The sequence below is a fragment of the Scylla paramamosain genome, chromosome 27 (assembly GCF_035594125.1).
Source record: "Scylla paramamosain isolate STU-SP2022 chromosome 27, ASM3559412v1, whole genome shotgun sequence".
NCBI classification, from domain to species: domain Eukaryota; kingdom Metazoa; phylum Arthropoda; class Malacostraca; order Decapoda; family Portunidae; genus Scylla; species Scylla paramamosain.
Genome location: NC_087177.1, coordinates 2,582,177 through 2,609,606, shown reverse-complemented (window position 1 = coordinate 2,609,606; position 27,430 = coordinate 2,582,177). Strand labels below are relative to the sequence as shown.

At 40.3% G+C, this 27,430-nt stretch overlaps 1 protein-coding gene across 1 annotated transcript in view; it reads left to right on the top strand.

Moving 5' to 3' along the window:
* LOC135114041 (phosphatidate phosphatase LPIN3-like) overlaps positions 1–27,430 on the top strand; it is a 72,879-nt gene that overhangs the window by 40,538 nt on the left and 4,911 nt on the right. The window contains 16 exon segments of the mRNA XM_064029694.1: positions 3,766–3,896; positions 8,085–8,191; positions 13,049–13,221; positions 13,223–13,629; positions 13,918–14,105; positions 15,094–15,266; positions 15,471–15,709; positions 17,725–17,919; positions 20,412–20,556; positions 21,008–21,239; positions 21,639–21,818; positions 22,822–23,034; positions 23,179–23,455; positions 23,634–23,860; positions 24,027–24,130; positions 26,654–26,844. Of these exon segments, the coding sequence (XP_063885764.1) occupies positions 3,766–3,896; positions 8,085–8,191; positions 13,049–13,221; positions 13,223–13,629; positions 13,918–14,105; positions 15,094–15,266; positions 15,471–15,709; positions 17,725–17,919; positions 20,412–20,556; positions 21,008–21,239; positions 21,639–21,818; positions 22,822–23,034; positions 23,179–23,455; positions 23,634–23,860; positions 24,027–24,130; positions 26,654–26,810 (3,148 nt within the window). The 3' untranslated portion in view covers positions 26,811–26,844.

The following is a 27,430-nucleotide window of genomic DNA, read 5'->3' as shown; positions in this document are numbered from 1 at the left end:
AGTATCTCCCAGGGCTGAGATTGTCTACACAGCTATATGGTTTAAATATTCAGTTTGCGTTTATTTTTGGCGATGCTGTATAATCTCTGCTTACCTTCCTCGTGAGCGTTTGTCTTCCCTGTGTCTTTCGTTTTCTTACTGCTTCGTTTGCATGAAAGCGATGGAAGCGTCTTGGTATTATGAGATACTCGTTTTTTTTTTTTTTTTTTTATCTACGTAGTGACTGCATTTTTTTTTTTTCTTCTGAGCGAAAGGCTTGGTCGTGTATGAAGGCAAACATGAAAACTCATTTTATTCCGTTCTCGAGTTACGCTCTCATGCCAATCAGTAAAAGTGTCGTGTTTTTCCTGAGGGCATATCATGACTAAGCCACGAGAGAGAGAGAGAGAGAGAGAGAGAGAGAGAGAGAGAGAGAGAGAGAGAGAGAGAGAGAGAGAGAGAGAGAGAGCAAATCCAACAGTTCATCCTCTCAGCTTGGGTACCCCTCCATATAGGACATGATGCGGAATCGCTTGGAAAATCTCTCATCCGCTACTGCTTTTCCGGTTTTTATAAGGCAAAGGACACTGGCGGGGGAAATGGCAATACTATTTCCGCGGACCCAATACTCTCCATCCCCTTCATCCCTCTGCCTCGCCTACCTTTCCCTATACCCATCATTGTTCTGCCTTGCCGCTCTCTGCAACACTGCCGCTGCTAGATCCGGGACGCTCGGCAACCATAGGGAAGGGGGAGGCAGGTGTTGTGATCAGCTGTTGTTTCGTTGTGCAGGGCCGCTTGAATGCATGACTATGTGGGGTTATGAGGCTATGCTGCTGTGTGGCAGACGGGTCTCGGCCAGTAAACATCCATCCGCATATTATGCATTCTCGCATCACAAACCAATATCTGCTTTGTACTTTCACTTGAGAGTGAATGAGGCTGGTACGTTGCCAGATGGGATATAAATCACACATGGCTTCCATGCTTTCGTCACTAACAGACTGCTAATATAATAACCGACAACATCATGTGGAAGTGGGCCACTCAGCAGGTACAAGGTATTATAAAATCAAGCGTATTGAACGACACTGTCAGCACAGAGCATACTTGTAATAAACAAAAATATAAATAAACAAGAATTAGAATGGATAATCTTCTTTTCTTTTATATATGATGACGATATAAGAGGAGAACATTATTACGGAAACTGGTAACTACAGCTACCATCCGTGGGCCACTCAGCGAGCAGGCCCATCTAGCGCAGTGCGTCACCAACAGCGAGGGAGGGAGCATTCACGTTTTGCATCTCCTCGCGGAAAGTACTACACTTCATATTGTGAGTGAATAAGTTTGGATATTTTGGGTCATGATTGAAGTGAAGCTTTGTGTTTCTCGTGTGAAGAAATTAAATCGATTAATACGTGGGTTATGTTTGCTGGGTGTAGAAAGCTTAGTCTTTTGTGCTGACAGTGGAGTGAGGGCCAGCTGAGCCGAGGCCCAGTGAGGAGGTGGCGGCCCAGGCACATCGAAAGAAAGAGAGAGAGAGAGAGATAAAACGTGAAAGTGTTGTGTGGCACTCTGCAAGACGGGAGCCGCACAGCTGACGGCTGAAATGCTCCCCGGCGTGGACTGGTCGAGAACTGTGGAACTTGCCGGGTATTGATTTCTCATCGTGCACCGTCTGGTGGCGGCAGAAGGTGTGGCCCTAGTGATTCACTCTGGAGCACAGGTGACACGGGAGAGGACGGCCCCAAGCACGGCTCAAGCACGGAGGAGGAACACCACCGCAGGATACAAGACTTAGTGATCAGTGCCCAGTGTCGTGTGGTTGACAGCCTCGCGTGGCAGCTCGTCATTGCGTCATTGGAGTAGCGGATGCGATGCTTACTAGGTTTGAAATGTGTTTGCAGCTTGTTCCCACTCGTAGCATAATGGTTATTACATCACCGCGGAGGCGCCGGTGGAAGGTGGGCGGCGGTGCTTAAAGGGGAACGTCCATGAGGTGCTCAGTGCTGGCAATTTATTGACGGGCGACAAAGGTCAGGCGAGGCTCCAGGCCCCTTGGTTCTGTGGCTCTGAAGGTTTTACTCTGAGGAATTCTTTGCCCAGAATCGATGACTCGTCCTTCAGTGATTAATCCAGCCAGTCACTCCATTCCCAGCCGAGATCCGCCGTGGCTTTTGCCCTGGCCATCATGCGCTTTGTGTCTCAAGCAGGCACTGGTCGATCCAGGCTGGCACACAAACATAAGAAAAAGTGGTCAGACGGGCTGCCAGGTGTGCTAAATAGTTACCAAGTGTGTTTTTTCTCAAGCAGGAATTCTTTTTTTTTTTTTTTAATGCAGAGAGAGAGAGAGAGAGAGAGAGAGAGAGAGAGAGAGAGAGAGAGAGAGAGAGAGAGAGATTGTTGATCCATTCTCTATAAGTCAACTGTAGTCAAGTCTTGGTCAAACGTGTAGGAGGCGTCAGACCTGATAAAATCCCACCATTGCTTGCGTGCTGCAAAGGAAAGGATTTTTTTTTTTTAGTTCGAATTGTTCAGCCAGTCATTGTGTGTATGTGCGCTCGCGCTCGTGTGGGCGAACTCCTAAAGGGCCTCTGACCTTTGTCCGGACAGCACTGCTCAGGTGTGGCGAGGCTTTTTCAAGTCTTTATTCTAACCGCATCGATAGCACTCTCGGATGTAGCAGTAATGTGAGATTGATTGACTTATCAGAGAGAGATAATTTTATCATGTTGGGTATGAGGTTAAATCCATTGCGAGGCTGGAAAGTCCGAGATGAGTGTCAGGTCAGGCAGTGAGTGGCAAATCATTCTTGAAAAGGAGTTTGGCGACTTGTGCCATGGAACGTCATTGTGGTTACCTCGCTTATTCTTGTAAAAACATGCCTATCTTTAGATAAGCGTTGCTTGAACATGTTTTAAGAATTAAAACGCACATAATTTAATCGCAGATCTGTATAATAACCAACTTTGCACACTTGCTTACCAGACCTTGCAAAAACAATACAACAAAGTCATTGTGCCCAACTAATTTCCAAACTTGTTGGATGAAAGTGACCAACAGGAACTTGGTGGTAATAGGTTAGCTGTTTCTTTAATGAAAACAGTCTGGCACAACTTCCAGTACGTTATCGTTATTATTATTATTATTATTATTATTATTATTATTATTATTATTATTATTATTATTATTATTATTATTATTACTGTTATTATAAGGCTAGCCGTATGTGCGTACCTACACCCACTCCTCCACATGGACGTGAGTCACGGTAGCGCGTCAGCCAGACATACACGTCGGCTTCCAAGGTTCACGGGCAGCAGGTGTGGAAAAGTGAACAGGTGTACTACTGCCAGATGGTGGTCCGAATGTCCTGCTAGTGCCTCCATACGTGTGATAATGTTTCAGAATTTTTTTTCTTTCTATCCTTCCATGCTCTGGTGCCGGGGTGGACACGATCGTTGATTAGCAGTGTTGTGCTATCAGTGACGTCACTCCAGCTGAGTCTTATCGTTACCGGCGTTGTGCAAGCAAGGAAGGAAGTTAGTTTATATCAGTGGTTCAGACAATAGCGTTCTTCCTGTGACGTTGTGAAGGGGGAGTTTTTTTGTGTATGGGCTAATAGATACTCATTTCATACCTCATGGTTATTAATGTGTGTCAAGCGCTATGTCGACGGTAAACAGTGACATTCCTAGACCACCAGCAGAGCGTCAAGGAGGTCATCCATTGTCTGTGGCTCGTGGTGGTGAATCGTGATTAAAATTTGTCTCCTAACAGGACGCGCACGCCTGTTGGGGACACAAGTTCCCCGCCCAGCTGCCGAGGAGAGGAGAGGATGAACTACATTGGCAAGTTCATATCCAACTTCAAGGATTTCTACAACGAGATCAACGCCGCGACACTAACGGGTAAGCACGTCATGTTCTGACCTCCAGTTAGGGACTTGAATTCAAACCACACCACGTCGGTTAATCATTGCGTATGTGTGGGCGGGTGTCGGCAGCGGGTCTAGAGTTGGAAGTAGGTAATGCTACTTCATGCTGGTTTAGATTGTTGCATAATTCACTTTATTTGTAAAGAGGAAGTCTTATTTCAGTAGGCATGTAGAACACACACACACACACTGAAGGTGTTTTTTGTTCACAGTTATGTAGAGGCTATGCACCCCCTGCTTGGGAATGAACTAATTCGTCAGAAGCACCGGAAAGGCTGGTGTCTTCTGCCTTGCGAAAGTTTCCTATAGTTTTCATGACTTCATCTTGTGTGAACGGAGTACAATTCGATAGCGACTATGTGCATTATTGCAGAAACTTCGCCATTCCCGTGATCATGAAAGTTTTTAGAATCTGGTACAATATTTTCCTCTTTCTTGGGAACTGTCCTGCAGGGAGCGGTGTACCACGAAGGACAACATGGCGTGCTGCAGTGTAGGAGTGAAATTGGACCTTGCCGTGTGTCAGGGCGGCGCCATGCGTGTTGCAGCATGAGGGGGAGTTCCCACGAGGGGAGGGGAAGGAAAGGGGCGGAAGTCCTGGGAGGGGTTTTGGGTCACTGATGAAATATGTGTTACGTGGGGAGGGTGAGGAGGTGGGCAGGCAGCACCCGTCTATAGTTGATGTGGGGAGAAAGAATTTGACAGCGGTCAGTACAGTATATAACTCTCTCTCTCTCTCTCTCTCTCTCTCTCTCTCTCTCTCTCTCTCTCTCTCTCTCTCTCTCTCTCTCTAGGCTTCCCATGTAGTCTAGCCTGAAACAATTTTAGATGGTAACATTAATAGTTGCAATGACACGAAGCTCATGAGTGACATAGGAAACATCATCCGGTTGTAGTTTTACTGGAAGGTGGAGGTGAATAGAAGGCGGAGGAAGTGTTTATAATTGTCTTACACACACACACACACACACACACAGTTTAGTGAGCACGAGGCGGACGCACTCTCAACCTCCATGTCTCTGGGGCTGCGTGGCCAGACGAGGGGCGGCTGACTCACCCAGCGCCACAACCATCGACTCGCTGTCTAGACTTGCCCTTGTCTCCCTTCCCTCCCCCTCCCTAATCTTTCCCTCTCCCATTCCCCTTTTTCCCTCGTGACTCGCTCTTTCCCTCCCACACTTCCCTTCCATAGCTGCTTTTTCTTTGTCACCTGCACAAGACAGCGTCATGCCTTTTACCAATGAGTTTACTATTGAGATCATGTTGTGGCGTTATTAATCTATTCACTGAAGTAATTATCATTGAACGGCAGGCTTTAGGGCGTGGCTTTGTGGAGCAGTCGTGGGATGTGGCCTGGAGGGGAGTAGGGGATGGATGGATGGTGACGGGGGAGGTATAGTGTAGAGTATGGATTGCAAGAATTCCAAGGATGGTGGGGAGTGAAGAGTGGAGGGTTAGTCGATAACGATTGGAGTGGAGTTTAATGGATAGGATTAGATGGATGATTGGCGGAGAGGAAAGGGTGAAAAGTTTATATAAAAGGAGCAAATGGAGGTTTAGTGGATTAAGTAAGTGAAGTTTGCTGGATTATGAAGAAAATATTGTGTAGGTGGAACGAGGCTCGGGAGTGGAGGGTTTGTGGGGAAGGCGTGGAGGTAATGTGGGAGAAGTGGATGGTGGGTGTGGAGGTGGCAAGATGTGGTGGAATGACCTCGTGCCAGTGAGCCACAGTGGAAGAGAATCCAGGGATCGATGTGGTGGTTCGCGTTCCCTGTGATGCATCCAGCGCCGTGAAGGACAAGAATAGAATGACTTGCTTCAAACATCAGTGCAACAGTAACAACATGATCCAGTAGTTAAGAAATTTAGCCTTGTCTATTTATACTGAGGTGCGAGTTTATAAATGTCGCTCAAATAAATGCGTGATGTTATATTAAAGATCCAATGAGAGATAACTGAACTTGTGTATTGCAAACGAGAAGGTTAATCTAATTATTTAATGAGCAATGCAGGTGTGTTGAAGTGTATCGAATCTTTCAAGTTTTTAAGGTAATCAAGAAAAACGAATAACAATGTAACTGTGAATCATCAAATACGAGAATGAAAACCAAGACATAAGGAAATTCTGGGAGTTATTCGTCATTCGTCCTTATGGTGGCTGATTGTGGCGGCTGTTCGTGACATGATTGTGGTGGAGCAGGCATATCTGGCGAGGTATTCTGCTCTTATTCCTATACTTGTCTCTGCTCTTTATCGTGCTCAGAACTCGTTAACTCTCTCTCTCTCTCTCTCTCTCTCTCTCTCTCTCTCTCTCTCTCTCTCTCTCTCTCTCTCTCTCTCTCTCTCTCTCTCTCTCTCTCTCTCTCCTAGTAAATTAATTCTCGCACACTTCTGAAAGTGAAAGGAGCATGTCTGGTTACAGAATTCGAGTAGTAGTAGTAGTAGTAGTTAATGTTGTTGTTGTTGTTGCAGAAATATACGTTTAAGGGGAAAAGAAAAAAAATAAAGTGAAATGTTCCTCAGCTTTGCACGTCATCCTGCAAGTTCATATTTTCGTAACTCGTAACCCAAGGAGCATTACGGTGACATTTTTTTTTTTTTTTTACCTTGGACAGTTCACGTTACCCAAGATTTAGAAGTGAACAAATGTCAGAGAGAGAGAGAGAGAGAGAGAGAGAGAGAGAGAGAGAGAGAGAGAATATATCCGGAACACTTATGCGATGATTGAAGCTCGCGAGCCGAACCGGATTCTAGGTAACATTCTTAAATTCCCTTGAAATAAACATATCCTTTATTTTTTTATACTTTTTTACCTTCCTATCTTTCCTGGTGTTGTGGATAGGTGAATGGTGATGTAGGTGGTGGTGGTGGTGGCGAAGAGTATTAATGATGGTGAGCGGTGACGGGGGGAGGCGAGTGAAGTAGTGATGGTGAAAGCGAAATGCAACGTAGAGGCTGGTGGTCTGATGGTGATGGTGGTGGTGGTGGTGGTGGTGGTTTAAATATTTAGCGAATGAGGGATGACTAACAGGAAAGTGTGCCGTAAAAATGAAGTGAAGTAATGACTCATATAAAGTACTAGTGCAAATAATGCCAATCTCCGCACATTACTCTAAATTGCTGTGTTTGTTTTAATTCGCATATCTCATCATAAATTTGTTTTAGAATCATGTGTATCGTGCGTCTGGCATCGCAACACTCAGTCATCAACGACGCAATGGTAACAGTTTATCTGAAAATTTGAGTTAAAGGCCTCATCTTGAAAGTGAGCATTGTACACCTGTCGTCTTCTTAACATTTGGCTCACAGTTCCAGTAATGCACGTAGAATAATGATAATTCAGTACATAAAAAGCCTCACCAACGACGAAAAAAAAAAAAGTCAACAATATATGCACGCATTGAAGATACATGTTACTAATCATTGCTCAAGAGGTCATTGCGTGCTCAGCTGGTCCGCTTTGTGGGCAACTACCAGGCTGAGTGTGTGCCGCCAAACCACTTGTTCCCGCCGTGCTCGAAACTGATCACAGGGCATGGCAGGCGAGGCGGGCTTGACGGAGTACCAGACATTTCTGATACTGCGGGTTCGTTTTGTTCTGTGTGTGGTGGAAGGCTGGTGAATATCTCTCCCTCTCTCTCTCTGGACAGACTTTTTTTTTTTTTTTTTTTTTTTTTTTTTTCCTCTCTAAAGTGATTCGACAAAATACATTCCTCAGTCAGTGTAATTAGTAACACGTACGTATGTAGCTTTCGTGTAGGCTGCGTTCTCCTGGCTTGACGTTTCACAATCTTATCTCACGATTTGAATGTGGGGATTGTTCTTGATACGACCATTATTAACGTAATCCTGGCAGGCTTAAGTGAGGTAAAAACAAGCTTTTCAGTGTCTGGTTTCGTGTTTGTGTGTGTATGTGTGTGTGCGTTTGTGTGTGTAGGTAGGTAAGTAAAGACCATTCATTCAAGAGCACAAATATGGAAACTTGTTGGCGTCAATGGAATACTATATTATAATTAAGAATTTAAAACTAGGGATACTTAATTTTTAGAGCAACTACACACACACACACACACACACACACACACACACACACACACACACACACACACACACACACACACAGGCCCTTTATGTAACCTTCGTCTTTGTCTCCCCGCCACAGGTGCCATCGACGTGGTTGTGGTGCAGCAGGAAGATGGCACGCTGGTCAGCTCACCCTTCCACGTCCGCTTCGGCAAGATGGGCGTCCTCAGGAGTCGGGAGAAGGTGGTAAGTACTCATTTGTGCATTCACCAGCTTATTTATTTCTTGAGTAATAGTTAATGAATAGTTTAAAAAAGGACTGAAAATAGAAAGTATGGGGTTTTCCCTTTCCTGAGAGTTATTAAAGGAAAAAAAAACTGATCGTGTTCAATTTAACTCCGGTAGGGACCTTCGTCTCAAGAATTATGTTGTAGAATATGGGGGAAAAAAAAATGACAAGGCGGAGTAGCGGAGTGTTCAAGAATTTATGGGTGTCTTTGTGTGTGTAGTAAGGCGCATGTATGAACTCGCCGCCCTTGAGCCATTCGCAGCAGAACCTCAGAACGCAAAGGGCACTGCAGGAATCCACTAGTTGACTAGGCCGACAAGTGGCTGTATAATTCAGTGCTTCATTAAAGTAGATTGCCATTGTCAAATACCACTTTTTGGGGATGGAAATAGCGGTGAGGGTCGTAACACACACAGACGAATTATTTTATTGTTCTTTGTTTTACTGGTACTTTACATGGTCGTCTGGTTTAGTCTCGTTATCTGATCCTGGTACTTTTCTTTAAGGGCTCAAGATAATATCGTAATAGCTCCTTCTATCCAAGTAGCTTATCGGCCCTAGTGCAACTCAGAGGTGTTAAAATTGTTGTGCCTGTGATGTGTGACTCTTTCTGTATTAATCGTCTAATCATTTGTAAGTTGAAGGAAGAAAGCATACCACTGTTGTTTATATATGTATGCCCTTATACGTAGTCACAAGGCACGAGGACTATTATATGAGAATTAACATGTTTATTTGTTGTGCATTCTGGTCTTCTTTCATTTCTTACCTTGGATTCCAGTTTTCCACCATATTGATGCTAATATATATTTATTTAAAATATGCAAATTCGTGGCCTTGTATTTACCCGTTTGATAGTAATAATGATGGATATATCCTTGGACTTTTTTTTTTTTTTTAATGTGGAGTATTAGATGCCAACCCAATGGAGCATTATTGCACAAAGATGAAGGGATCGCAGCAGCAAGTGTCAGCAGTAGAGTGGCCCCAAGCAGAACACGGTTAATTTATTACTAATGTGGAAATCTGCTGTACAGTTAATTTTCATATCACGGCTCGTCTTGTAGCAAATCTACTCGTACATGAATTTTATCTTCATCCTTTCTTATTTTTCGCATAGTAACGCGTGAAGTATTACGATGTTAATGGGTTACGTTTCCTTCATTACATTTCGGGATTAATTTTGATGCCGTGGAAACGTGAGGCGGATGCAGATGGGTTGTTCCCTTTACTGGTGTCAGTCGTCGTTCATTCTGGGTACTCCTCCGTTGTTTTGAAGTTGCTGTGTGTGTGTGTGTGTTGAGGCGGGATGTGGATAATCTAGACGGTGATTGATTCAAGGTCTGGCGAAGCTGACTGGAGTGGAGTGGAGGCCCTTACCTACTGATAGGACTCCCGGCGCACACAGCTGCCCCGCCTGATGGCATTCCATCGTCTCACACGAGACGACGAGAACGAAAAATCACTAGTTGATATGTTACTTGCGTGTCAACATTTCGAGCCCCGCCTCGCTTTCCTTCTCTCTCAACTTTGTCGAATTAAAGAAAAAAAAAAAAAACCGGTAAACCTGACTCGGATTTATCATTGCAAGGTCGAATGTACAAACAAACGTGACCAGTGAGTGGAGCGTGACTTTATGGTACGGGATGAGTTTTGTGGCCACATGATGATGCGCTAAGAGAAAACTGAAGAAGGAATGAAAAAAAATAAATTAGTCACAGGTGGAAGCATTCATTGGCTTAGTTGGTCTAAATACAGTCTGTCTTCAAGACTACTGACGGTGGTCACAGACTGAAATTTTATTTCTTGTTTAATTATTTGCATGATCTTTTATTTCAAAGATTTTTTTTTTTTCATCAGTAAAGCAAGTTGTAGGATCAGGGTTGTGTGTTGGAGGGATTCAGATTCTTCTTTTTCTAGGGACGTCCATAATGCGTTGCGTTTCATAGGATGTGCTGGTGGCAGCGTGAGTGTCGTTTCATAAAAGGTAGTGGATGGCGTCTGCCTTGCCCTGTTGTTTTGAGATCGGGAATCAGACCTTGTGTTAGATTCGAGCACGTGATGCAAAACTGTGGTCATTGTAAAAGTCATCGCGTGGGTCCTTCGTAAACACTGAATTTGAACACGCTTGGTTTGTGTTGTTTTATCTGCCCTCACCATGTAGTTGACGGCTCTGGTAGCCATCTAAGCGGTCGTCAAGGAAAGGAGTGAAGTGTGTCCTCCATACATCCTCGAAGGCTGATCGCTGCAGTGTATCACTATCGTGTCACTCGTCTTGGTGTCCCATGGATTGCTGTTGTCGGGCACTGCTGCTTGGTACGTTCGTGACGGTAGAGCTGCCTTTTACTTTTACATTCGGGGTGTCATTACTTATTACTTGGGAAAGGATGTTGTCAGAGATGTGAGGCCTTTCAGGACTGACGTTGTTGTCATAGGTCTAAAAACTGAGGATGGCGAAGGCTGTTGCTTGTCACTAATTTATCCTTGGATAACAGCATAATGTAATTCGTCAGAGCAAATAAGTTCAGTGAAGTGCGTCCACATCGCAGGTGACTGCTGCACTTCTTGCATTTCGTTAACATGTAATTAATTTTGTCTTTATGTAAGGCCTTTGTATTGTAAGCGTTTTCAGTACTCGTAAGAAGGTAATATCACCAGAAAAATCATGAAGCCTCGGAGTCTACGGCTTTAGCTTAGTAAAGACCCTGCCCTGTTCCCTAGGCGTGCAGAAACTTGAAGCTCCTTTTCTTAATGATATAGTACCACCCGGTCTGTTTGTTGAAACGGTAATATAGTGTGTGTGTGTGTGTGTGTCGTTTTGCAATATAAACATTTAAATATTTAGTGTATCCCATATTTGCTACAGTTTCAATTCATGAAAAACTTCACTTTGCTATAGTTTTCATGTCCTGTCATCCTCTCATCGATCGTTGACCTCTGTTCCACCCACGACTGCAATTGTACTGCCTTATCTTTTGGGCGCTGACACACACACACACACACACACACTCAACGTTGTGGTTAGCACGCTGTACACAACCAAGGTTCTGGGAGCGTTGAGGCAGATAGGCGAGCTTATTATTGTGTAGCTTCTGTTCACCAGCATCAAGAGGGATGTAAGCCCAGGGGTTGCGACTTCGCTGCCCCTTAGCGTGGTGCGAGCGCCCAGAGATCGGTCACTATAAGCTCTAAGCTCTCTCCGTAGGGGAGCGGTTGGCTGTGTCGCGAGACCAGCAGACGCCAGTGGGTGAATAGCAGCGTGTGAAAGGAGTGGGAGACGGCAAGGTGGTGCACGTGCAGGGGGCGTGTTGGCTGTTGCCAGGTGAAGCCCAGGCCGCCACGCCTCGGCCAGCCAACCGTCCACCTTTAAGCTGCAGGAAGGAGGATAACTGTGCTTCTTACATCCTTAGTAGTCCGCTGAGTGACGAATTAATGCTGCCTGCGGCTTGGCCTTCACTGGGTGATATGCGGGTGGCGCGGCTGAATGCGTGCCAGTTAGTCAATATCATCCCAAGACTGTCTGCCAGGCACGTGACTCCCTACCGCAGTTACCGCCGCGGTCACACACGTCTCCGCTACCACAGCTATCACACACAATCCCCTCACATCGAGTTTGAGAATACTTGTAGTCACGGTCTCCTTGGGGATTTGCGTGGGTGTGAGGATGCTTGAGGCTTGACAGCTTATTGTACATGCAGTTTATCTGTCTTTTACTTTTTATTAACGAAGCGTTAGGTCGCCACAGCAGAAAAGCAATCTGTCATGATTCGTAGCAGTAACAGTTATCAGATACCAAATATTATCCATGTCCTTGGCACTGATCAAGGTGACATTGGTCCTCGAAGACATTAACATTAAGGAGGTGGATGCTCGGTAGTTTAACTGGGTGTATAATAGTGACACCTACACAGAATGGGCCCAGCATGGCAAGCAGTGGCCGGTTTTGAGTGCTGCCTGCGTGAGTCACTGGAGGGAGATGGGAAGTCTCAATTTCAAGTTTAAAACTGGTTTTCGCTCAGCACTGGGCGACGACCTATGTCGGTGTTCATGCCACACCTTGGTGCTCTACTGCCGCTTGATCCATGAGCGTCTCTCTCTCTCTCTCTCTCTCTCTCTCTCTCTCTCTCTCTCTCTCTCTCTCTCTCTCTCTCTCTCTCTCTCTCTCTCTCTCTCTCTCTCTCTCTCTCTCTATATATATATATATATATATATATATATATATACACACACACACACACACACACCATTCCTATCTCCATCCATCTCGCCATCCGTTTGGTTATATTGGGATGTTGACTTTCCCCCAATAGAATCAAACAACAATGCAAAGCATGTGGTAATGAGCACTCGTTGGGAATTCCCAGTGGTATAAGGCCATAAGCCTTCGCGTGGGGAGGGCCAGCAGTGGCCATCGTGGAGGGCACTGGTTACTGGTGGCGAGGCAACTCCTGGCCCTGTACTCGTGTTACCTGTTTTATTTGCAGCTTGTTAGCAAACAAGTGTGATTGAAAAAAAAAAAAAAAAGAAAAATGTGATGTAGACTGATATTTCTCTTTAGTTTAAAGCGTTTGTGAAATATTGATTTGTTAACGTCATGAAAATTTGAGTTATCAGTCTTGAAAGTATATTTTATACAATTTTATCAGGTGTGGATTTTATTTAGGAAAGTTTTTTATTGCTAAGTTTCTTTATATGAAAGTGCAGTGGTGTTGTGTGTGTGTGTGTGTGTGTGTGTGTGTGTGTGTGTGTGTGTCCCAGCTTATATACTTGTATTCATATTTATAGAATTCATTGATGTGGCATTCTTTTTTCAGGTTGATATTGAGATTAATGGAGAGCCTGTTGATATCCACATGAAGCTTGGAGAGACAGGGGAGGCCTTCTTTGTGGAAGAGGTTGAGGAAGGTGACAATGTAAGTCCCCTGCTGGGGACTTCACCTCTGCCCCCCCTCAATCCTACAGAACTACCAAGGGTCTGCAGAAGACTTTGAGTGCCAGCGGCATGATTCTGGCATTGATAACTCTGCTGACTCCTCTACAAGTGTACCAAAGAACATTAATAGTGGCATTAGCTCTCCTGGTGATGGGGTGGAGGAAGAGGAAACCCAGTCCCACCAGAGGACTGTAATCCTAGATGACAAGACCAAAGAGGAAGACTCAGAGCTTGGAGTGATCAAGAAAGTGAAGAAAAGTGTTGAGAAGAAGGATGTTAGGAGCAGCTATGCCCAAACTGATGAGTCTTTCAAATTATCTGAAGTTCCTAAGAAGGGAGTGAAGGAGTCTGCTTCACTCAAGAGTCCTCAGAAATTGGGAAGGAATGATACTGGTTCCAGACGCAGCAGTTTGTTAGCAGAGGCGCATGGAAGCAAGACTGATGGAGAAGAGACTGTTAGAGGTTTGTGTTGTTTCTATACAAGATGTGTTTTAAAAACACGTTTGAGGGGTTCATAAAAAATCCTGACAAGTTTCATATTATGAGGATCACACTAGTTTTGGAATGTGACATCATGTAATTAACTGATAATCATGGAAGTTTTCTCCAGTATTGATACACATGCATGTCCCTGTTAGGACATGAGAGGTTAAAGATTAATATTTTCATTTATGTTTTCATGCAGTCAAGAAAATAATTATATTTAATGTTGTTGATGACTGATCTTAATACTTGCACCTTGTGTTACAGTCAGTAAGAATAATCGACGTAAGCGTAAGAAGCGGTGCTACAACAAGAAGCAGCGTCCCAAGAGCTCAGGGAGTCAGTCCAGTGACACCTCTACCACCAGTGAGGTGGCAGACTTGTCTGCTGTGGTTCCACCAGTGGCCAATCAAGAGGGGATTTTTGTTATGGATGATGTTGATTCATCTGAGAAGGTAAGATTGGATGTCATCAGGCTCTGTTAACCTCTGTGTTAATAGAAATCCTAATTTTAATTTATTTACCTTATTTTAGTTTGCATGTAACATGAGCAAGTAACAGAATATTTGTCAAAAGTATGAGAGGAGCTGCTTGCAACAGATGACTACATGTATGTTATTTGTAACAAAAGCTTTTGTTTGTTGGGACTAGTAAAAAAAATAGTTAATGCATTGGCTGTTAAAGAAGACTAACAGACTTGATAGGTACCATACAGAATTGTGCTTGGTACCAAGCACAATTCTGTTTGGTTTTTAATTTGAGCAGCTTATGAGAAAATTTATTTGTAGAAGCTGAAGTCAAGGTGCAAACTGCACTCAGATCATGCTGATCGTTATGGCTTGATTGATGAGATGCTTGAGTAGATTGAGTGTCCTGCCAGGGCTCTTGAGCTTGAGACACTGTCTTGTGGCTAAACCCTGTTGATGAAAATCTCATTTTCTCATTGTTTCAAAACATGAAGCATTATATATTCAAAATAAGTAAGGCTGTCCAAGAGGTTTGATTGCTGTATTCTTAACTAAGATTTAATATATATCTTTTCTATTGAATGAAATGAGTGCATGTGGGTTCTTGATTTATGTATGTGTTTCATTATTGCTACTGGGATTAAAACATTGCAGACATGTACTTACATCCCCCCTATCCAGTCCTCATCCCACCCAAACACACACACACACACACACACACACACACACACATACAGTCAGTTACAATATTGAGGTGCTATTTTTTCTTACTTTTATCCATGTGAATGTATCAGAGAATGTCTTTATTCTGAAATTTTAACAAATGCATTACTATCTACTTGTTATAGATTTGGCTGTAGTATATGCATGAAACATTAATTTTCTTTAGATATTTTCCTAGTATTGGTTTTTGGAGTCACTTTTCTGGTTATATTTGCAACATTGAATATTAGCCATATTTTGGATTTTCTCTCAGTCTGTTCCAAGTTCATCTCCTCTCACCAAAAATATGGCACAGTCTGCATCAATGCCACTGTTACATGAAAAGTCTCGGGATGAAGCCGTGCAGGAGTGGAACAGTGCCCTGTCCAGATCCATGGGGCCAGACTTCCATCCATTCAGCGACACTGATCTCAGTCCTCCCCCAAGGTCAGTTGAGGTTTTTGAATAGTTTCACTAGTATTGATGTGATGTGAAAACAAGAAGTTTCATGTTTGTAAATGAATATAAATTTTATTTGTGCCTGTATAATAGATAATCAGGCACTTTTTTTCATTGATGAATGATTGAAATTATAAAAAAAAATTTTAAGTAAAAATTTATTAATGGAAATGGAATATATTTGTGTTGCAGTCCCTCCAACTCCCGACCACCAACACCAATCAAGTCAGACACTGAGTATGAGGTTGAGCGGCAAAAGGCAGACTTCATTGATGGTTCATCTCAGACTGATGAGAACAAGTGGCAGTGGACCTGGGGAGAACTGCCCACCCCTCCCCCCAAGACACCAACACGCATGGCAGCTTCCCATCCAGATTCTCCACTTGTCAAGTCTAGTACTGACAAAAATAACATAATTGGGAAGGATGAAGGTTAGTGGCTCTTTATTGAATTTTTCGGGTGTTCTTATTGCTTTGTGTATGTTCATTGTGGACGTCTCATGTTTGCAAGGTCACTTACAAGTTTTTCTTTTTGGGTTGATAGGCATCAGAGGGATGTGTGTGATGAATCTGCTTGCATATTACTTATGCAGTGACATGTCAGTAATCCAGAACCATATTTAAAAGTTAGCTTTCTTAAAACTGAATATTTCTTGAGTGATGAAATATCAGGTTCTAAATTAACCAATATAACATCCATTTGCAGAGAGGTGTCAGTACCTCTCGAGTCTTATTGTTTTCTTTTAAAAGTTTTCGTGAATTATTCATGGTAGCAATTAGCCAAAAGTGGGTGGTGGTGTTACATTCTGATGCTGTCCAGTTCCAGCTTGAATCATTAGCAACAATTTTAGGAAAAGTGCAAACTGAAGGAAATGCACATATAGCTACTTTACATTACATGTTTGGTCTCAAAAACATGATGTCAGTGAAAATGTTATTCCTTTGTGCTACTATTTTATCATGTATACATATTTTATTAAGAAATCTTGGTTACTATGCAAATTATCTGGCATGTTATATTTTTCATTGATACTGTTTGTTATGAGACTATCCTTTTTGATTTTTGTTTGTTGTCACCTGCCCTTGTTCATATACTTTGATCTTTAGAATTTTTGGTTGTCACTTCCCCTTGTCTATGTACTTCATCTTTGCAATATCTCTCTCTCTCTCTCTCTCTCTCTCTCTCTCTCTCTCTCTCTCTCTCTCTCTCTCTCTCTCTCTCTCTCTCTCTCTCTCTCTCTCTCTCTCTCTCTCTCTCTCTCTCTCTCTCTCTCTCTCTCTCTCTCTCATGAAGCAATAGTTAATAGTAATAGATTGACATCCTCTTGCTGCTTCCTCTCATTTGATACCCTCATTGCAAAATTTTCTTATGTTTTCATACTTGCACAAGATCAAACCAAAATAATACATTTATCTATTTCCATGATCTGTTCTCTCCTCTCTGTCACATAGTATCCCATTCATTTGTTGCTTCTTTTCCTTGGTAGAGAATAAGAATTATTTCCTTGTTTGATCTCCATGCACTGTTTGTTCCCTCCTGAGTTAGGTTTGAGTGTATCCAGCAGACAAATATAGTTTCTCCTCCATGTATCAACATTGAGCCATTATTGACATGAGAGAAATAAAGAAATATGACAAATATAATAATAATAGATTGTTAATTTATGGTTATTCTTGTAGTAATTTTGCTGTCAGAACAAATAGCACCAACATCCATAAGGGGAAAGTACACCCATAACAGTGGAAAGCATCTTGTATGCAAATCATGATTTCACTATTTATTAATGTATGGAAAACAGATTGGTATATTTGTCCTGGGTTATTAACATTTTACTGTATCATAGTACGTATAATGTGTGTGTGGTAGTCTAGTTATTATAGTATTGTCTTTTATCCCTTTTAGTGGCATTAGTCAGCTTACCCTTTTCTTTATCTTTTGTCACTTATATAGTACAAATGCATTTGAAGATGAATGTGTAATTAAAATTTAATACTTTTAATTCCTCTAATATGATATTGTATTTTAGATGTACTATAAATTATTATTTTGAGCCTTTGTCCCTTTGTTATTCATAGTTTGTTTCATGAACTTGTTTCTTTATTATCATAGTTTGTTTCATGAGCTTCTTTCATTATTATTATTATTATTATTGTTTTTATTTCTCACAAGGGAGACAATAAGAATCATAGATTATTATTTTCACTGAAAAACTTTAACCTAAAGTCTTGGACCTTGTTAATTGACTTATAATTCATTAGCAATTTGAACACTACATTCATTTTAATTAACACTACATTCTTCTTTATTTATATGCCCTAAATAAGTTTTCATTAATCTTAAGGCCTGGGGTATTTACAGTAGTATTTGTAACATCTTTTGTATTACTGTTTTGGGTTTGTGTTTGTGAAAGTGGAGTAGCTTGCCTATGTAGACTTCTTCCTCCCAGATGATGAACGCTCAGTGTTGGGCAGTATGTTTAGATTCATGCGGGTCACCAAGAAGGCTCGCCATAACCCTGAGAGCGAGGGGATTTACCTTGATGATCTTAACTTGGAGGAGCTGGACCCTGAAGTGGCAGCTCTGTACTTTCCTCGAAACTTCAGAGTACCTGAAAAGTCTGGTTACAGTGGCTATCCTTCTGGTAAGAGAAAGTTTTATAGCCATGAATGTGTTATCTGCTTTTACAGGCTGCATGCTCTATGATGCACTTATTAGAAGAATTTTGTGATTGGTTAGAATATATTACCTTCAAGTAAATCTGTGGCTTTGGCATTCTTAAGATAGATAGTGTAAAATTAAATGTTTACATGTATATAACAAATATTATTGTGTACCACTTTAATTATGACTTGATTAATTAGACTATTGCTTTTAATAGGCTGATATTGCTTTTAATAGGCTGAATCATCTACATGGTGTTGATTTTTTCCAGCTTAAATTTAGTATATAATCAATGAAGATTAGATATTGCACTTCTTCTGCAATTAATCTGTTTTATTTTGTGTTCTCTGTTCTGTTTTGACCAGAAAGTGAAGCTGAAGTGTACGCTCAGTCTTGCCTTTTCAAGAAATACATTTTACCTGACTGTATAATGCATTTCCTAAGTAATATACCTTTGTATTTCATTAATACTTGTTTAAATGATAAGCTATACTTGATTTGTCCATCATAAAGGTAAATGTGTTTAGATATACTTGATTTGTCCATCTTAAAGGTAAATGTTTTTAGATAATGCTTATTTAGTGTGTTTACACTGATGTTTGTATGTGGGAACACCACTCATGAAGTGGCAATGGCAGAAGAGTTCACTTGTGCTTCTCCCCCCTCTCTCTCTCTCTTCTCTTCTCTTTTCTTCTCTTCTCTTCTCTTCTCTTCTCTTCTCTTCTCTTCTCTTTCTCCTTCTCTTCTCTTCTCTTCTCTCTCTGAAATGAAAACACATATACCCATATGAAAATTTTTTCTAAAAATGTGCACTTCATTTGTAAGGCTATTAGGTGAAACACTGTGTTTCGGTAAGTGTTTCTATCTTACTGATTACTTTGTTGGAAAGATACTTTGAAAACATTGTGCTTCATTCCTTTACTGGCTAACAGTGTTATATATAAATGCCTTCTTTTTGTTAAAATTCCACTTCCACCATATGATATTACTCAGCTTATCTCACCACAAGGAGTTTTGTGTTGCACTTTTCTTCCACATCATAACTGAAATACTTTCAAAGTTCACCTATGAAGTAGCATGGTGTTGAATAATGTAAAAAGAAATTGGAACTGTATATTGTGACTTAAGATCTTACAAAGCTTTATAACCATATACTGTTCTTTTGTTACTGTTGTGTCACAAACAATTGTGAAGGGAATTGCCCAAGATGAAATTCATGAAAAATTAAACATTTCCTGAAAATTGTGACATTTCAGCCACTCATCAGCTGCACTGATTCCAAGTGTGAATTCTGCTTTTCAATTTTTGCCATGTAAAACAATAGGTAAAATACAATTGTGTGGGTCCCTGTAATGCATGTTGCTTGGATTCCATTTTCTGTCTGTGCATGTAGTTTACAATAGAACAATCTATGCAATTTAAAAAAAATGTTTGTGCTTCTTTATGGTTAATTAGACACTCCACTGGGTAACATTACATCCAAGTGTGTCTGTGCCAGTGAGTAATCTTACAGTGGTGGTTAAGGTGTGAGGGACAAAGCTGTAAATATTGAAGCCAGTGATCCTGCATTTATAAAGTGATAAGAACATTTCTTTTTGTCTGTCAAGGTGCCATGCTATCATGGAAGACAGTGACATATTGTATTAAAAGCTTCAACACCCACACTGGGAAGAAAATTTAATTGCACCTTGCTCAACACACTGGACATGCTTGCCGCAGAACCTATACCCTCTGCAGTCAGAGCTTACCTTGCTCAGCAGGAAGGTCAACCACCTGGACAACACCACTGCCAGCACCTAATGGGATAAGAAATAGCATCATAGAAAATTTCACAAATCACAAGAAAAGTAGTGTGTGAATGTTGTGACGTGACTGTGTGACTGATGCTGGAATTGTGTGTGAAGCTGCACATTTGTCATTGAGAAACTGTGGCCATTTCTGCTATCAAACAACTACAGATGCAAGATAAAGATTGCTTCTGCTGAAAAAACACAGACCAAAACCAGATCCTGGTGGATACAATGCCAAAAATCCTGATATACACACACACACACATACACATGCATATTCATAATACAGTATTTTGAAATTCTCTTAATCAGTTTGAAAGGGTTCTAAAATCATCCCATAAAATTTTAGAAAATTCATTAAAAAAAGCTCAAAACATGATTGAGCTGAAACTGCTGTGAACAATACTAAGTTGGGCCTATTACTGCACATGAGCATTGCAAGCAATGCATTGAAGTGTCAGAACCTCCTTAACAAGCTCTTTATTTCCTTTTAGCTCAATTTACTAGCTTATGTAATTTCAATATAGGTAATTCCATTTGAGCACTGTCTATATTCAGGGATAGGGCAAGTTCTTGTTTAACTCACTGTCTCATTTCTAACAATGGATGGTTTATCCTCCATGCAATCTCTGTTTTTCCTATTTTAAGAGAGATAATCCTAATGGTTTATTTTAATTCACAGGAAGTACCAAGGATGAGGATGCTGAATCTGGCAATGGTCCCTCCCTCCCTCAGTCTCCACATAGTGTAGAGGGTGCCATTGGTGGTCCAAAAATTTGCAGCGACTCCGACTTCGAAGATTCAAGACATCCTAGTTTTGATTACAAGTATGGTCATTTTGTTCACGAACTACAGATGTATCTTAACTGAATGTGTGAATGGTAATTGCATGTTGTGTGATCCATTACAGGGAACAATCACTTGATAATATGAATTTCTTCCCCAAGTTTGGATACCTTATTGGCTAGTAGAAAAATTATAACGATGGCAGTGATCATATTGCCAGCAATTATACTTGTTGGTATCTGAATGGTTGGTTGGTATTCTCCACATAATCAATAACAGCATTTGATTTTCAGATTTTTTGTTATCCAATGAGTGATCTTTCAGTTGGTCTGTTAACTTCATGTAAAGTGTTCAGGTGGTGTTGTCTAGTCCCCTGCTTGTAATTTTTAGGTAATGGGTAGTATTCATATTAATTTAATATGATATTGATAGAAATGCAAGGGTAAATATGGCTGTTTCTAGTTGAATTATTGGAGTTTTATCTTTCAACAGAGGCTACCAAGACATTGCCTTTTCATTGTGTGGTCGCCTTAACGAATACGAGACCGACTTCCCGGAGAGCCTCTTCTTGCAGAGCCTTGTTACCTATGATGACTTTTGTGAGAACCCAAACATCCTAGACAACCCTGACCTTGTGATAAGATTAGGAGGGAAGTACGTGAATTGGGCAACTGCAGCTCCTCAGATCATGTCTCTGGTGTTATTCCAAAGGCCTGTTCCTCAGGTGAGTGGCTGATTACTGTCTTTTCACTCTTACTTAGTGAGGGCACAACTCATCTTCTTGGAGGAAGAGACCTTAGCTGATAATTCTAAAGGCCCTGGCTAAGGAGTTGAATTCTACATTAAGGGTTGAGCATATGAATCATGTTACCAAAGAGTTTCTTATGATGATGATTATATTAATAACACAAAGTGGTATATGAACTATTGCTGCAAGATAAGAAAAAAGTAAAATCTTGGTTTAGAGGTAAATTGTGGTATATACTAAAGCAATCAAGTTCAGCTCTTATAGACAGCACATGGATGGTCAAATTAGTAACTGAGGTTCAAAGCCTTTTTTTTTTTTTTTTCCCCACAAAAGCAGTATCTTGGATGATGGTTAAAGTTGTCTTGTCAACTTCAGAAACTTGCTGATGATCTCATGAAAGACAACATGCCTAAGAAGACCAGGAAGCGCTCAGAGTCTAAGGGGTACTCATGGTTCTCTTGGAGGCGTAACAACCAGACTGAGGATCCCAACACCAACAAAGACATGAATACAGATGTTGAGAAGAGTACCATGCTTCCATTACAGTCCAAGGAGGTGAGCTTATTGAATTGATTAATTTCTTTTGTGAGGTGGTTGGCTGATTCCCTGTAAAATTTTCAACTTTATTTGCATATGCTTTCTTTACTAACTCTTCGCTCTTCATTCTCTCAATATGGCCATACTATCTTAATGTGTCTTTTCTGCCATCCCACGAATCACAGTGGTTGCATAGTGTTCATTTCCATCACATCACATCTTTGCTCCCATTTCACTACACATACTCTTAGATAATTCCTTTCCACTGTGCCTTATTTCACATCCAGATCTCTGATCAATACATCAATGTTGGCAGGAGAACACTGTTCCTTAAACCCTTATTTATTTCCATAGGTACATTTCTCCTATCCATGACAAAGTGTCTGCAATTCACAACCCTCTCTTTAATCTTTATTTCACCATGTCTACAAAGCACTATATCTTTCTCACCTCCTCCATTCTCTCTCTCCTTCAATAAACACGTTACACTTTCCTACAACTGGCACACTCATTCTTCAAGGCATCCTGAAGTCACATGCCTCCTTTTCTCTCTCAAAACCTTATCTTACACTGAGCTGACTTATCCCTCTGTGACTATTACACTTGTTCCTCCAACCTTTACCTTTATATATGAGTACAATAACTATTTTCCTTCACTCATCAGGTATTTCTTGCCTCCATGCCAGGTTATGTATTAGAAGATAAATCTAATCTGTTACCATGTCGCCTCCATAGATTGATAAAATAATTGCCTAGTCCTTGCAACTTCCATAAAGGAATGGCCAATGGCTGAAAAGTGGGGGCATCAGCTCCTGTCCATTCTTCCATTTATTTCATGCACCCTAATCTTGTTCAGTATCTTTTCAAAACTTCAGGTACATTATATCACAATTATTCCCATTATCTGCACAAGCAAGAGTAAGAGGATGATGAAACTTTAATGTTTTGAAAACCTGCACTTTAGTTTTCAAGGTTTACTACAGTACTTCCACTTTATATTGAACACAAAAATCACTTACAGCAAGAAGCCAGTCAACCAGTAGACTCAAGTCTTATTGAGGTTACTGCAGCTGAAACTCAAACTAGCTTACCAGGAACTCCAAGGAAGCAGGGTGTTCACAATCGTAAAGTGGGCACAGATTCCTCTGAATCAGAGGACTTAGAAGAAGGAAAGGAAAGAAAGTTTTCTGGAGAAAGATACAAAAAGAGTTTGAGACTCTCATCAGAACAACTTGTAAGTAATTATATATTATCAGTTAGATACTATGTGATGAAACAAATAATTCTTTAATGGGCAGTTTAAATCTTCAATATTTAACATGTAAATTTCTTTCATCAGCTACATAGCAAGCTAAGAATTTTTATCTTTTCTTTTTAGGTAAAGCTCAATCTCAAAGAAGGAAGGAATGAAGCACTGTTTTCAGTGACCACTGCTTACCAGGGAACTACTCGATGCAAGTGCCATATCTTCTTGTGGAACTACAATGCCAAGATTGTAGTTTCAGACATTGATGGAACCATCACAAAGTCAGATGTACTTGGTCACCTCTTGCCCATCCTTGGAAAGGATTGGGCCCAGAGTGGTGTGGCACAGCTATTCACCAAGATCAAGAACAATGGATACAATTTCTTGTACCTTTCAGCTAGAGCCATAGGTGATTGATGTTAATAGCAAGTAATTGGAATGCATTCCCAATAATGATGTATTTTTAAGGTTATGTTGAAATTGAAATGTTAATGCTGAAATTGAAAAATTAAGCTAAAAAAATTTTACTACCCTAAATTTTAAGTACCTGTTCATAAACACATGGCTAATTTTGCATTATATTCCAGGACAAGCACGTATTACTAGGGATTACCTAAGGTCTGTCAAACAGGGAGATTTGTCCCTCCCAGATGGGCCACTGCTGCTGAATCCCACATCCCTGGTGCAGGCCTTCCACCGGGAAGTAATTGAGAAAAAACCTGAGGAATTCAAGATATCATGTCTGAGAGATATTCAAGCTCTTTATCCCTCAGACAGGAATCCGTTTTACTCAGGATATGGAAACAAAATTAATGTAAGACAACACGCAGTACATCATATAATGCATGGTAACTTAGTAATATCTTGTGGTAGGTGAGGAATGAAGAATACAAATATCTAAGGTCTTTGTATTCTAGCTTGCCTGTTTCAGTGTTCACATGTTTTATGAATTTTTAGCTAAAACTTCTTATTCTTTACAGGATGTGTGGGCTTATCGTGCTGTTGGAATTCCAATATCAAGAATCTTTACCATAAATCACCGAGGGGAATTGAAACATGAACTGACTCAGACATTCCAATCCTCGTGAGTATACATGCAAGGTTTTGTTCTTGAGCATGAATTTCATCCATCCTCCCAGGCAGGCATGGACAAGCGTTATACATTTTTTTCTCACGTAGTAGGCTCTATACCACCATGAGAAAGAAGGAAGCTTTGTGCATGGCAGAGTAGCCATAGAATTATTATATCAGCTTACTTTTATGAACTTTATACAGCTTAACATCATTGTTCAAGTTATACTTGATGGAGGAAGTTGTGTATTTTAGAAACATGTATATAAGCTTTTCTTTAAGGTGAAAAGAGAAAAACTTGGATGATGCAAGTATTGCCCTCTTCCTTAACAAAAACTTTGTCTTTACAGTTACATACGACAGAGCTCTGTAGTTGATGAAACTTTTCCACCTATTGAAAATAGAGAAATATCCCGCAATTTGATGACATTTGTATACAGTGACAGTGATATGGAAGATGATGATAATTGTGTTGACTCTATGGATAATGTGGAGAGTGACTGGGTGTGGTATCCTTCAGGACTATTGTCATTGTACTCTAGAGATTTAAGAAGGCATAGTGAATGAATGAGCATATATATATCAAAGTGACAGACCAATTGGAGAGTGCATAAAGTGATGAAAATTTTGAGCAATGCCTGAACAAGGTTATTGAAGATCAACGTTCTAGCTATGTCCAAAATTCTAGTCTGTCTGAGACTAGACAAGAAGCCTTACCTAGGGTAAGCGCATGGTGTGCGGTGCTGTCCTGTACTTTGGCACCGCCTCCTAGGCTGGTTATTGCTATATCTTGCTTACTCGTGCTTAACCTTCTCATCTTCATGCAACAAATTTTAGGACAACTTACTAAACATGCACAAAGTGCTTCTTAACATATTTACTCTCTAAACATGCTCTTTATTGAATCTATAAACATTGATGATGCTACTACCTGTATAATCTGACAAAGCACTATTTTGTCAGAATAATTTACAGACATTGCTGTTTTGTACTTCATACAGCATGTGCAGTAAGTGAATGCCAAATATAATAACTACTAACATTCACTAATGAATATAGGCAGATATCGTTCCACTTGTAGTTACATACTTGGGTAGTGAGGATACATGCAGTTCTTGAAGTAGTTTTTTCTAGCATAGTGTAACAGTTGCTTATTTGATATATTTCCTGTAGAAATTAAGATATAGAAAGTTAAAAGGGGACATACAATGTCAAGCTATTTTAGTGAATGATATCTTCCAATAGATACTTGGAATGTGCTTTAATTGATCCATTTCACTTGTTATAAATTACTTGTTAAGGTTGAAAGTATACCATGAGAAGGCTCATATTCTTCTTCAAATATTAATGTAAAGAATGCATTAGCCTAAGAAAAGTTTTAAGCTATTTGTGGAGAAAGTTGCAGGTAAGCATATCTCTTAATCCTTTCTTGCTCAGATGCACCAGCTAATTATACCTCCCCCTCACATTCTAGCATAAATCACCTATGGCAACCTTCTCCTCTGAATATTGTGAAACTTTTATGAGTTAATGCACTCATTTGTAGATTTATAGAAAAGTATAAGCTTTCCCAAGATGCCTTCAATTTTTACTTGCAATAACTGATTTGTAATTTATTTCAAGTTAAAGGGGTCTGTTAAAGCACATCCCATCCATGTTTTTTATGGGGAATCATTGACAAAAGTATCTTGATGTCAGTCATATCACAGATAAAGGGGTTAAGTGTGGCTGGTGAGCAGATCTTAATAAGAACCACATGCATACTTTTGCTAGGCTGTTAATCAGAAGCTATGAGCAAATTTTCACATCATGGATTAGCATGGAAAAGCTACAACTACGAGTATACTACAAAAAATAAGCCCTTTAATAGTGACTTCTCTGAACTTTGTGATGAGGTGGGTCAGTAAAAACACTAGAAAGCAACCAAGATTTCTGTCTTCATTTTGAGTTTTTACAAGGGAAATGTTACTATAATCATATTAAACATATTTTACTATAATCATATTAAACATATCAAATGCATATGTAAAGAAGTGAGACATCAAAGGTTTTTGAATAGTACAGTTAGATGTAGACTTGGCCTTTGGCATGTTTTATTACTAAATCGCTAGAATGTATGTATAATAATAATACTGCATGCAAAAGTATATGACAATACAAATTTTAAAATTTTCATTTTGTTTTACAAAAAGAAAAGAAAAAAAGTGATCACTAATCCTTTTCCTCAAAAGTACAATATGGCAATATCCTATTGAGACAGGATTCTTTTGAGCATCAAACATTTATGTAAATTATTATTATTCAAACCCATATGTGAAAGTTGAAGCAGTCCCAGTAAACCAAGTTTCCTATAATCTCAAACATTTAGCTGTAAGAAGAGTTGAATCATACCTAAACTCCAACATGCAATTGTATTCAGTCAGTCTAGCAATGTGCATATGACTGACTCAAAGCAATGAGAGTTGGTGTATCTTGTAGTTATAAGGGTTGTATCTTACAACAAAGTGCTTTCCTTTAATTGTTTTACTTTTTGCAGTTACTCCAACTTGAGTGATATATCCAATCACATGTTCCCACCCGTGGCCCATCAGGAGACTCTTGGGGAGTACTCCTCTCTTCAGTACTGGAGGCCTCCTATGCCTGATGTCTCACTTGAGATTGAAGCCATTCTATCTGAAGAGCGTGGGAAATAACAAAATTAAATGTTAGATTTTGGAAATTCTTATGGTAAGTATGGTTTGCATTGTTTACTCGGAAGAAATGAACATTGAATTTTGTGTTATGAGATTGTGGATGGTGGGGTGAAAACTGTATAGAAGGATGGAGAGAGAGAGAGAGAGAGAGAGAGAGAGAGAGAGAGAGAGAGAGAGAGAGAGAGAGAGAGAGAGAGAGAGAGAGAGAGAGAGAGAGAGAGAGAGAGAGAGAGAGAGAATCATATGGACCACCTTCAATACTGGGCTCTATTTCCCAATGCTGAAAATTCTAACTACAGTAATCATGTGCCTAGTATTTGGAGAGGAAGAATGGCTGAGTGAGTGTATGTAAGCATGATGTGTATGAACAAGGAGTCACATCAAGAATCTGAAAGGATCATTTATCATCCTTCCCAAGAAATGTTTATATTATAGTTCCTAATTTAATGACTGAAATGTTGCAAAAGAAAATATATTTATTTAAGATATGTAACAGAGTTACATATCTTTAGATATGTTTAGAGTTGCTAAAAACTAAATAAATTAATTAATAAAATAATGCCAGGACTAAAGAGAACAGGCAGATGGATTATCCATAGTTGGAGTGTCTTGAAATCTCG